General features: G+C 45.4%; 2 protein-coding genes across 3 annotated transcripts in view; both read right to left on the bottom strand.

Annotated features, from left to right (window-relative positions):
• Positions 1-12500, bottom strand: part of LOC139751037 (protein SSUH2 homolog) — a 524722-nt gene that overhangs the window by 315545 nt on the left and 196677 nt on the right. The gene's annotated exons all lie outside the window — the stretch shown is intronic.
• LOC139750698 (uncharacterized) lies at positions 819-2320 on the bottom strand. Its single transcript, XM_071665376.1, has one exon. It carries the CDS (start codon positions 1811-1813, stop codon positions 1520-1522), a length of 294 nt encoding a protein of 97 aa, XP_071521477.1. The 5' UTR covers positions 1814-2320; the 3' UTR covers positions 819-1519.

Genomic DNA, 12500 nt, shown 5'->3' with positions numbered 1-12500 from the left:
GTAGAGAGGGAGGAGGCAGCAGCATCACCAAGAACATCAAAATACATCAGTCATGCAACAAAGAAGAACTGCGACACAGCAGGAGGGAGAACTGTAAATAATGATAGACAACACTGAAGATAGCAAAGATAGAGGAAGAAATGTTCCTGGTGTAGAACAGAGATCACACACACACACACACACACACACACACGGGAGACGGGCAGGGGAAAGAGAAATAGATAATAGTGAAGGGAGGTAGCGAGGACATGATAGTGAAGGGAGGCTGCACATACATGACGGGTAGAGAAGATGTTACGAGGCTTCGTATAACATCAACAACAACAGGAAAACATCTTCCTTCTCGGCATCCATCCCACCCATCCTCACACTTCCCTCCTGCACACCACCCTCCCTCCCTCCCTCCCTCCACCAATGATCTTCCTCACGCACCATCTAATACTGACAATCTATTATCTACCTCTTGACAGTGTTACTACTCTATGAATCACTTTCTCTGGGTATTATCTATGATTACCTTCTGAAAGAGTTACCAATCAACATATTACCTTTTGACAACATTACTAATTAATGCATTACCTTTGGACAGCGTTACCAATCTTTGCATTACCTGTTGACAGTGTTACCAATGTACTATCTGTTGACAGTATTAACAATCTATGTATTATTTCCTGGCAGTGTTACTAGTTCATGTATTTCCTGACAATATTACCAATCTATGAAGGACTCTTGAACAGTATCATCAATCTAAGTGTGTTCTTCTAACAAGGTTAGCAGTTTTCTGTCATGTTGTCAATCTATGTATTACAGTCTAACAGTGCTACCAATCTGTGTGTTACATGATGGCGAAGTTCTCATTCAGTATATCACTTCCTGGCAGTGTTACTAATATATGTATTTTCTACCCCAGAGTGTTACCACCGAGGTGTTCCCCTGAAACAGTGTTACCGCCTAGATGTTCCCCTGACAGTGTTACCACCTAGTGTCTCCCCTGAAACAGTGTTACCACCTAGTGTATCCCCTGAAACAGTGTTACCACCAAGTGTATCACCTGATAGTGTTACCACCTAGTATCTCCCCTGACACAGTGTTACCACCTAGTGTCTCCCCTGAGACAGTGTTACCACCTAGTATCTCCCCTGACACAGTGTTACCACCTAGTGTCTCCCCTGACACAGTGTTACCACCTAGTGTATCCCCTGAAACAGTGTTACCACCAAGTGTATCACCTGATAGTGTTACCACCTAGTATCTCCCCTGACACAGTGTTACCACCTAGTGTCTCCCCTGAGACAGTGTTACCACCTAGTGTCTCCCCTGAGACAGTGTTACCACCTAGTATCTCCCCTGACACAGTGCTACCACCTAGTATCTCCCCTGAGACAGTGTTACCACCTAGTATCTCCCCTGACACAGTGTTACCACCTAGTGTCTCCCCTGACACAGTGTTACCACCTAGTATCTCCCCCTGATACAGTAGTACCAACCATGAGTCCCTCGGTACAGTGGCAACCCGTCATCATAACTCACATGTGGAGCGCATGGACGCGGGTCTGGCCATCTCCGGGGACCACGAGCCGGGCCCTCTCAGCGGCGTCCTCCTGGAGGTGGTCTCCCTGTACTTCTTGATCTCCCTGCGGTTGCCCCGGCGGGAGAACCTCGGGGAGCTGGAGGGCGAGGAGGCCAGGAAGTCCTCCTCTTCCTCCATGATCCTGTGCACCAGAGGGTGGAGGCTGGCCTCCTCCAGGGAGCCGTAGTCCCTCTGGTAGTCCTTGATCACCTCCGCCGGGTAGAAGATCTCGCTGCGGTGCATGACGGCGGAGGAGGAGGCCTGACGACGACGACGAAGGAGGCTGGGGCACCTGCAGGACGCTGGTTCGAATCCCACCAAACAGTGAAGACTCAGTTGTGCTGTGTGTGTTCCCCGTCACAGCTCCATTGTTCTGGTTAGTTTATTTGTTCCTCCCTTCACTCCCTCAGCTCGTGCGGTCTGTTCTGCGTCATTACCGCTTCCTTATGTTCTCTTTCCTTCGTTCCTCATAGTCTCGCGTCTCACTACATGATCACATGATCCACTGATCTACTCCTAATTCATCACTAATGGCTTTTAAGGTCGAGAGAGAGAGACAGAAAATTCTTCTGTTGCATTGCGCGTACCTGGCATCACCCAGAGCCTCGTCCCGAGCCAGGACCACCACTACCGCCCTCTGCTACTGACGGAGGCGCTGCCGTGGTGCAGGCATAACACATCTGTTTTAACCAGAGATTCTGTTCTCAGGGTTGGTAGCGTCCGCTAGATAGCCGGCTTCTCTTGGCTCTACTGAGAAACCCTATAAGGAAAACGTAAATTTTCTTTAAAGACAAATGGACGACTTTCTACATATATATATATATATATATATATATATATATATATATATATATATATATATATATATATATATATATATATATATCTGCTTACTGGTGACAGACGGGTGGGTAGACGAAAACTACGTGAACAGGTGGACTAATGAGTCATTTACTGGTGGTCACTTAACGAGCGGTGGACACAAGCAACAGACAGAAGTGTGTGGGTGTAGAGAGAGGGAGGGAGGGTCGGTCTGTGCAGACAGAACCGATCCTCACCAACGAAGTCATGATCTTCTGATGGATCAACAACACTTAGGATTCCACTACAAGTTCACACCTGCGTGTTAGTGTATTGTGCGTAGATTACGTGTTGACGAACAAGTAGATAAGAAGATATATGCCTATCATCCTAGGCTCGGTGCCAGATTAGGATGACATCCCAGGAGAAGGACGTCTAGCTGAATTCCTTCGGGGTGGGATTCGAACTCGGGTCTGATGATCCGCTGAAGGTGACGATGACCATCTAACATTACCAAGGAACCAGTCAACACCTGCCATATGTGTCTCAGTGTTGACGAGGCTGACGGTGTGACAAGGTTATCATTGCAAACCTCGGGCACAGCTTTGTGTAGTGAGATAACACCAGAGGCAGGTGTGTGAAGGTAGATAACACCAGAGGCAGGTGTGTGAAGGTAGATAACACCAGAGGCAGGTGTGTGAAGGTAGATAACACCAGAGGCAGGTGTGTGAAGGTAGATAACACCAGAGGCAGGTGTGTGAAGGTACATAACATCAGAGGCAGGTGTGTGAAGGTAGATAACACCAGAGGCAGGTGTGTGAAGGTAGATAACACCAGAGGCAGGTGTGTGAAGGTAGGTAACATCCCACACAGGTCCGTGGTCTACAGAACTGGCGTTGGTTACCATGACACATTCACAGGCCACAGCGGGTCGAGGCCCTTGATATTTAAAACAAAAAAACAGGTGTGTACACAATGGCTGGCCTGAGGCACAGGTGTGTACACAGTGGCTGGCCTGAGGCACAGGTGTGCACACAGTGGCTGGCCTGAGGCACAGGTGTGTACACAGTGGCTGGCCTGAGGCACAGGTGTGTACACAGTGGCTGGCCTGAGGCACAGGTGTGTACACAGTGGCTGGCCTGAGGCACAGGTGTGTACACAGTGGCTGGCCTGAGGCACAGGTGTGTACACAGTGACTGGCCTGAGGCACAGGTGTGTACACAGTGGCTGGCCTAAGGCACAGGTGTGTACACAGTGACTGGCCTGAGGCACAGGTGTGTACACAGTGGCTGGCCTGAGGCACAGGTGTGTACACAGTGGCTGGCCTAAGGCACAGGTGTGTACACAGTGACTGGCCTGAGGCACAGGTGTGTACACAGTGGCTGGCCTAAGGCACAGGTGTGTACACAGTGGACTGGCCTGAGGCACAGGTGTGTGGAGGTAACTTTAAGTCCCTAGTGGAATCAAGCTTCACAGAGCAGTCCACATCTTGCCACTGCTGCTGCCACCATCACCCACCCACCTGAACACTCCTCCTCACCCCCACCACCACCTTAACACTGCTCCCCACCATCACCCTAACACTGCTCCTCACCCTTACCCAACACCTCAACACTGCTCTCCACCCCCGTCCACCACCTTAACACCCCTCCCCGCCCCACCATCATCCACCTTACAGTAAACGACTAACACAAGAGGCGGAGCGAGACCAGACGGCGGGGATGACTGCGGTGTGTGTGTGTGTGTGTGTGTGTGTGTGTGTGTGTCGTGGGGAGGTGGGTAGGGGTGACTGAACGAGTGTCAGATGTAAACAAGGCTGGGCCCAGGGCCTGCGTGGGGAGGGGGCGGGTCACCGGCACCCATTCAACCTGCGGCGTCTTCTGGGGGGGTTGGGGTGTGGCTGTGTGGGCGGGGGGGGGAGAGGAGATATATGTCTTTCCTTCCCCCTCTTCTCCCCCTCAACCACCTCCCGAGATGGTGTTGCAGGGATGCGTCTGCTTTGCTCTGTGCTTTGCGCAACACACACACACACACACACACACACACACACACACACAAGCTAAATCCTAAAATTACGACTTTCCTTTCTGGCACCTGACCTACGGTGCTATACCCTGCGAGACAAGACATCCAAAACACGACCCTAATACAATACCCGACCTACAACACCTCTTATCTAAGAGACACAAGATGAAAACAAAACCCGGATATAAGACAAGATGTGCAATGTTGTGAATGAAAATGGTGAAGAGCTTGTGGAGCTGTGTGCTGAAAAAAGGACTGATCTGTGATCGAGAAAACCTGGCTTAAAAAAAGGGACATACAATGGTATACCTAAGGTATGTAGGAAAGTGGTACTAGGTGATAGGCGTGAAGAAGAGAGACTTAATTGGAAAGGTGCTGAGAAGGGCAGCTGTTGGAATGTCTCCTCATTTCTTGGTGGAGGCGAGCGTTAAGGTTTGCCAAAGATGCCTTCACTATACCTCCCTGTGTAGGTCTGGGTACAACACTATCCGGACATGTCCTCGCTACGTCTCCCTCTGTAGGTCTGGGTACGACACAGCCAGCAGACTCCCTTAATACAACTCCCCGTGTAAGTCTAGTTACTGAAAACGCTTTAGTAAGACTTTCAAGACAGTGGAAGGAACAAATGTGCCAATGCGTAGTAGACGGTATTTTGCCAAAACGAAGCCAAAGTGGTGGAACAATTAAATACAGAAGTGCCTCTTGTCTAAGGAAGCAGTGAATAAGAAACAGATCAATAACCAGATTTACAGGTCAAAGTAAACAACATCATGAACCACATATTGAAGATATCAGCAAAAGAATCCCTGAGGAGTTATATAACACAGTCATTAGGTTGATGAATTACGAAAAACGGTGACGGTTCAAAAGAACGAAGCCATGACGAACATCTTGCAGGATTTCTCTTTTGCAACTGTATTTATGAGTGAAGACACGGCTCATGTCCTGCATCCACTTTCGCAGCCAAGAGAAGAAAACGTTTTGCATCATTTTCACGTAGGAAGTTGAAGATGTAGCCTCCTTATAGCAACAGAGAGAAAGTTAACATGGAAAATGAAAGAGGCAGAAAATGAGGTAGTAAACCCTTGAGGAATCTATTCAATTAGTTACTTTGTACGGGCAAAGCTCCAGATTAGCTTAACGTTTGCAGTTGGGAGAAAAACTTGTAGATACACCATTCGGAACAAAACTGTAGTTCGGTCGTTACGAAATTGGATGAGTGACCGTAAACAACGAGCGGCGATTGATGGTCAAGCCTCTGAACTGTTGGGCGTAACAAGAGCTGGGTCACTGTTCTTTCTCTATACAGTATTTGTATTGATCATAATGTATCGACATTCACAAATGATACTCAAATAATGTAAGCAAAAAATATCTGCAAATCTACATCAACAAATGACATTTAACGTCTGCAGCTTCAGACTGACACAGACACACTGACGGACTGGTCTCATAAGAGGAAAATGAACATCAGTCACGATAAGTGTAAAGGTTTGGGTAACAAAGGTTAGCGAGGAAAATGACTTGGGTGTGATAATCTGTGGTCACCGAGAGCCAAGTGAGCAGGAGAAAGAACACACAGATTCTTGAATTCACAAGTAAGACTTTCGAACTTAAGTCTGTGGAAATCATCCTCACTCTTCACAAGTCACTGGTGCGTCCCCAGCTTGAATACTGTATTCAGTTTTGGTTGCTCTACAGGGGAAAAATAACTTGAAAAAGATATGGACAAAATAGAGAGTAAAGGATCGAGCTACCAAGATGATTCCCAGACAGAAACAAATGCCATGACAACGAACTAAATGACTACAACAGATTTAGCTTAGCAAACAGAAGGTTTAGAAGTGATCAAGTACAGGTTGTCAACATCATGAAAGACTTGGATGATCTCGACCTTAAGAAGCTACTTAAGGTTCATGTTGTCTCATCTCACTCGTAGTAACAGATCTAAGTCAACGTTGAATAGTTTTACCTCGAAATAAGCGAAGTATTTTTTCCTCAACAACACTGACAACATATGGATTAATTCACCGATCAAAGCTTGGATGAAAACTGTGCTACAGATACGCTGAGGAACAATCTTGATTAATATTTCACTTTAACTCCACGTATGACATTGACGGAAGAACAGTCACATGAACGGTTGGTAGATATATCTCTATGTCCTTCTACTCTCAGTACAGTAATCTGTGAGTTTCTGACATCATCTTTCACTATCATAAACAGCCTGGAAAGGACCCATTGGTCTTTTGCTGTTTGAATTACTTTGTATTCCTTTGTACAACACTGCCAGCAGATGTCCTCACTACACCTTCCTGTGTAGTTGTGGGCACAACACTGCCAGCACCCATCCTCTTCGTCCTTTTTCTACATACCTCATCCCCTCCCCGCCCCCACGTCCCTACAACCCGTGCCAACACTCCCTCCCCCATCCATCCGTGGGTGTTGTCACTGCCAACCTTCCTGCTCTCTGGTCCACAAAGCAATGGGCGGGAGGCGATAAATATTTAGGACCCTCACGTAAACTATTGACTTCCACGGTCGGGTTTAGCGACGAGTTTTCTCGGGGTTTACAATTCGTGGGACCTGGTTCGCCTCTCTCTCTCTCTCTCTCTCTCTCTCTCTCTCTCTCTCTCTCTCTCTCTCTCTCTCTCTCTCTCTCTCAGGGTTCCATGTATTGGCTGTATTTGCGAGTTCTCTGCTTAGGTTGCAGCCTGTGGCACTCTCCAGGTGCTGTATGGAAAGTATTGAGAAAGAGAGAGAGAGAGAGAGAGAGAGAGAGAGAGAGAGAGAGAGAGAGAGAGAGAGAGAGAGAGAGAGAGAGAGAGAGAGAGAGAGAGAGAGAGAGAGAGAGAGAGAGAGAGAGAGAGAGAGAGAGAGAGAGAGAGAGAGAGAGAGAGAGAGAGAGAGAGAGAGAGAGAGAGAGAGAGAGAACCAGGTCAGCGAGATAGCGCTCCACCTAGACACACAAGCCTTCGCAAATGTCATGTAACGGTGGACCGACTATAGATATGGAGGGGAGAGGGGTTAGGAGGAGGGAAACTAGAAGGATGGAGGAAGTGGTCAGGATCGAGAGAAGGGAACCAAAAAGACCAGAATACTCCATCCTTCCTCTTCTACTACTGTACAAACCGGATACCTCGCTACTCTACAACCCGCACATCTCACAACTTCACAACCAGAGTATAACACTTCTCCATAACCCGAACATCTCACTACTCCACAACCCTGGGCCGAAATGTTGCTTCACTTTCCCTCTTCTATGCGTATTACTTTGGTTTTTACTCCCGAGAGCTGGCTGCTTGTGTGCCCCCTAATAATAGCTAGACCACACGATACTCGGCAAGCCGCTTCGTTACATGATTACTGTGTGGCTGTTGGCAAGTCAAGGGTGGGCCGTTTTGATAACTGCTTCCTTCCCTACACCTCGAAACTTTGGAACTCTCTATCTTCTCATGTCTTTCCAAATAACTACGAAAAGGTAGATTTTCAGACAGATGTCGTCTTTTTCTTTCATAGCCCTCCCTATATCTTAATGAAGGCTCGGTCTTGATGTGGATATTTGTCAGAGACTGGAAAAAAGCTTCCAATTTCTGTGATAAAAGAATCGTTAGGTATGATGAAGACAGAAGCGACGATCATTTGTGGTTACTTTCCACTGTAATCATCTAACCAGGAGGTACTTAGACAAACTACGATCGGACTGATAGGCCAGGGGAAGAGAGGGAGAAAAGCACAGAGATCGATGTGGTATACGGGGAACGACGTGATGTTAGTGAGATGAACTAGGGCACATGAAGCTGATCAAGGTAAAGAATGACGTTTGTGGAGTCTGGCTGTGGCTGGTAAGCTATGCTTTCAGTGTATCAGGCGTCACATTTAGTGGGTTTCACATTTCCACTTGCTGCAGGAACGTGGCTGACCTTAGCTATACAGTATTTTCCAGTGACCTTACCTTTGTTCTAGAGCCATAAGGTCAAAGGTAAGGTCAAAGGGCCAACCCTAGAACGCTCAATATACATGTGTGTGTGTGTGTGTGTGTGTGTGTGTGTGTATATATATATAATATATATATATATATATATATATATATATATATATATATATATATATATATATATATATATATATATATATATATCATACTACTTGCCATTTCCCACGTTAGCGAGGTAGCGTTAAGAACAAAGGACTGAGCCTTCCAGGGAAAATCTTCACTTAGCCCACTTCTCTGTTCCTTTTTTAAGAAAGTTAAAAAACGGGATTGCTGTTTCCTGCATTAGCGAGTAAGCGCCAGGAGGATAGAGGAAAAAGACTGCTCCTCATATATCTCCTTGGCGTCGTAGGAAGCGAGTGAAAGATGGGAAGCAGAGCCTGGTGCACCAAGGGAACATACACGATGCTTCAGGGTGGTAAGAGGTCACCACTGGTGGTCAATATTACTGAGACGGACACATGACGTTGAATCCAGATAAATCAACATTCCAAGACGTAAATGTTAAGATCCTGCTGTTAACATTACCTTTTGCTAAATCCTACTACAACTGTAAATGTGAATCAGGATAACCAGTAAAATATCACGCTAAGAATAAAATGTTACAAGAAAATAAATCTCGTAAAACAGAATTAAATCCCATTTGTTTCCACACCTGTGTTGTTGACTTGGAGGAAACGTAAGTGGAGCTTAAGCCTGAAGCTGCATCAGGTTCAACATAACGAGGTCTACTGTATGACCCGCCACCTGGTGACGGTCCAACATAACGAGGTCTACTGTATGACCCGCCACCTGGTGACGGTCCAACATAACGAGGTCGACTGTACAACCCGCCACCTGGTGACGGTCCAACATAACGAGGTCTAAGCCTGCCGCCGTAATGTATTCATAACATTACTATGCAAACTCTATTATGGGATGCCTTCATGACACGCCGAGGTGGCCAGTCCCCAGCGTGCAACCTCGTCTGCCCAGGGAAAACACACACACACACACATGCACAGATAAGGGTATGTATGATCATATGTGATGACAACACATCTGTCAAACTGCTCCTTGAGGAAATTTGTTGTCGAGGTTAATCATTTTAGAGATGAAGCCATATTGTGAGTGACTCTAGCCTGGCGACTGCATGTGAAACTAAGCCAGTCGTTTTCTCACTGTTGTGGAGGATGGGGTCAAGTAATTTGTTGTGTGACGATATGTTAGAGACACTGTGGAATGTTTTGTTGGTATATATTGCCACTACAAATGTGCGGGAGGGGGGCTGCGGTTGGTTGAGTCCATATAGGATATGCTGTGTGAGCTTAGTGTGTAGTTTGATAGTAGAGTGCTTGGGTCTTGAAGCCACGCTAGGTAGGTGAGAGTGAGGTATTTTGATTGAATCTGTTGTAGATCACTTTTTTTTCACAGAGTTTGGATACTGAAGATAAAAGTTGAGGAGAGAAGTGATGTAGGGCGGTTGTAGGTGGGGGAGCTGGATAGTATGGAGGGTCTCTGGATTGGTATTATGTTTGCAAGTTTCCAGATGTTAAGGATTTTGTTACTGTTGTCTGTAAGTGCTTGCATTACAAATGTACCGAAGTGTACCGAAGTTATGTCGTCAGGGACTGCAGCAGGACAGTACTTGGTCTCAATTGCATCACTTGTAGTAGTGGGAGTGAAGGATGGGTGGGGGAACCGCAGCTGATTCTGGATGGATTTGATGTACGTTAGCCATGACCTTCCTGTACAGGGGTAAGGTTGATTTGTGGCTGAATTTCTCTCTATCTATCTATCTAGCTATATATATGTATAGTTTATTTTCCTTATACTTGATCGCGCTTCCCGTGTTAATGAGACAGCGCCAGGAACAAACGAAGAAAGACCACATTTAATCACATTCATTCTCTAGCTGTCATGCGTAATGCATTGAAACCACAGCTCCCTATCCACTTCCAGGCCCCACAGACCTTTCCATTGTTTACCCCGGACGCTTCATATGACCTGGTTCAGTCCACTGACAGAACGTCGACTCCTGTATAACACATCGATGAAAGGTTGACACAGGGAATATATGTGTCAGAAGTGGAGGGGAGAAGGAGAAAGGGGAGACCAAATTGGAGATGGAAGGATGAAGCGAAATAGATTTTGAGTGGTCGGGACCTGAACGTGCAGGAGGGTGAAAGGCGTGCACGGGATGGAATGAACTGGAACGATGTGGTATACAGGGGTCGACGTGCTGTCAGTTGACTGAAGTAGTGCATGTGAAATGGCCAGGCGAAACCGTGATAGGTCTCTGGGGGGCCTGGTTGTGGATAGGGAGCTGTCATTTCAGTGCAGTGAACATGACGGCTAGAAAATGTATGAAAGCGAATGCGGCCTTTCTCCGTCTGCTCCTGGCGATACCTCGCTAACGCAGGAGGAAAATTATATAGATATAACAGGAACCAAAGTGTGCAACCAGCATATCGTGCTAAGCAAATAATTCCTGAGATGTCTCCAGGTTCCTGGGGCAAGTGAAGGGGGAACGGAGAAATATTCCCCAGAGGTAAACAGTTTACACCCTAACTTGGCTGTGGGTCAGGTAGAAGGGAAATATACAATTTACAACAGGTCGTCCATATGGTCAGGGAGCCAATGGTACAAACAGCTGGAGTTAAAAACGTACCGTCTGTACTACATCCTTAAACGACGATGATCTACGTCACAAAACGAAAAATGTTTACGGTAGATTGTGATGGTTTAACTACAGAAGGAAAAAAAGAATAGACTGTGCAACCAAACCTCCCCTCCCCTGCGATATGACTACGTCATATACAAAGGGGAGTGTAGACCACTTTTGGGGAGAGAAACCTTTTAAAGCAGACTGTTGCCACCAGAGCCCAGTGTTCCGTTATTTTTCGCCCCGACTTCAACCTCTGGTCGCAAATCATTCAAATGGGCAGCAATTTTTTCTTCTATTATGTCACTCTGGGGTGGAATTTATTCGTGTTTATTCCCTCCCATATCTCATTTTTCTAATTTGCGGGTCACGCGAAAACTTCGAAATACTCGACTGGCTCCATGTTCCCTAGTGACCCGGAGTTAATGAGCATAATTAACATATAAATTACTACAATACGCTTTTTCTTCGAATAAATCACAAACTTTACACTTGATATATATCATACAACATGGCATGATATAGTTTCCTTGCTATATAGACTTAAAATTCCAGAAAAGGTTGTAAAGAAGCAAGTGTAAAAGTGCGAGTGATGATAAAGCCAGGTTGAGTTGTGGAGGAAAGAAAACGGGTGTTTCACAACAATGTGCTTTCTTTTACAGTTTGGCGGCTGCACATATTATGATGGCTGCCGGGGAGCTGCTTCAGGCCGAGAGGGAGACAAAGGGGGAGAGAGGGACAGCAAGAAAGGGAGAGAGAGGGAGAGGGAGAAATGGGAGGGCACGTGAAAAGAAAAATAGACAGACAGACAAAGAGATAAACAGACAGAAGATACGCAGAATGTATCTTGTCTTGATGGGTAGGAAGAAAACATCCAATCTTACTTGGGAGAAGACAGTATCCAGTTTTACAAAGTGGGGAGAAAGTCCCCAATCCTTATGTGTGGGGAGAAAACATCCAACCTCAGTAGGGGAAGGTAACCCCTAATCTTACAGAGGGAAGAAGGTATCCAGTCTTACTGGAATGGGAAGAAAGAAACCAAGGACGGAAGATGGGAGAAAACATTACTATAATACACACTACACAAACACTCTTCATTTCATTTAATCTTATGAATAATAATATTAATAATAATAATAATAATAATAATAATAATGATAATAATAATAATAATAATAATAATAATAATAATGATAATATAAAAATAATAATAATAATGATAATAATAACACAATAATAATAATGATAAAAATAATGATAATGAAAATAATAATAATGAAATGATAATGATAACAATAATAATAATAATAATAATAATAATAATAATAATAATAATAGTAATAATAATAATATTTTTTTTTTTTTTTCAATATTCCAAAAGAAGGAACAGAGAATTGAGCCAGGTGAGGGTATTCCCTCAAAGGCCCAGTCCTCTGTTCTTAACGCTACCTCGCTAATGCGGGAAA

This window comes from Panulirus ornatus, chromosome 10 (assembly GCF_036320965.1).
Source record: "Panulirus ornatus isolate Po-2019 chromosome 10, ASM3632096v1, whole genome shotgun sequence".
In the NCBI taxonomy this organism is placed as follows: domain Eukaryota; kingdom Metazoa; phylum Arthropoda; class Malacostraca; order Decapoda; family Palinuridae; genus Panulirus; species Panulirus ornatus.
Note: the sequence above shows the minus strand (reverse complement) of the source record. Positions and strands in the feature narration are given on the sequence as shown.

What these genes read in the sequence shown, in the direction of transcription:
- LOC139750698 (XM_071665376.1), bottom strand. Translation starts at nt 1,813, where the DNA reads ATGCACCGCAGCGAGATCTTCTACCCGGCGGAGGTGATCAAGGACTAC.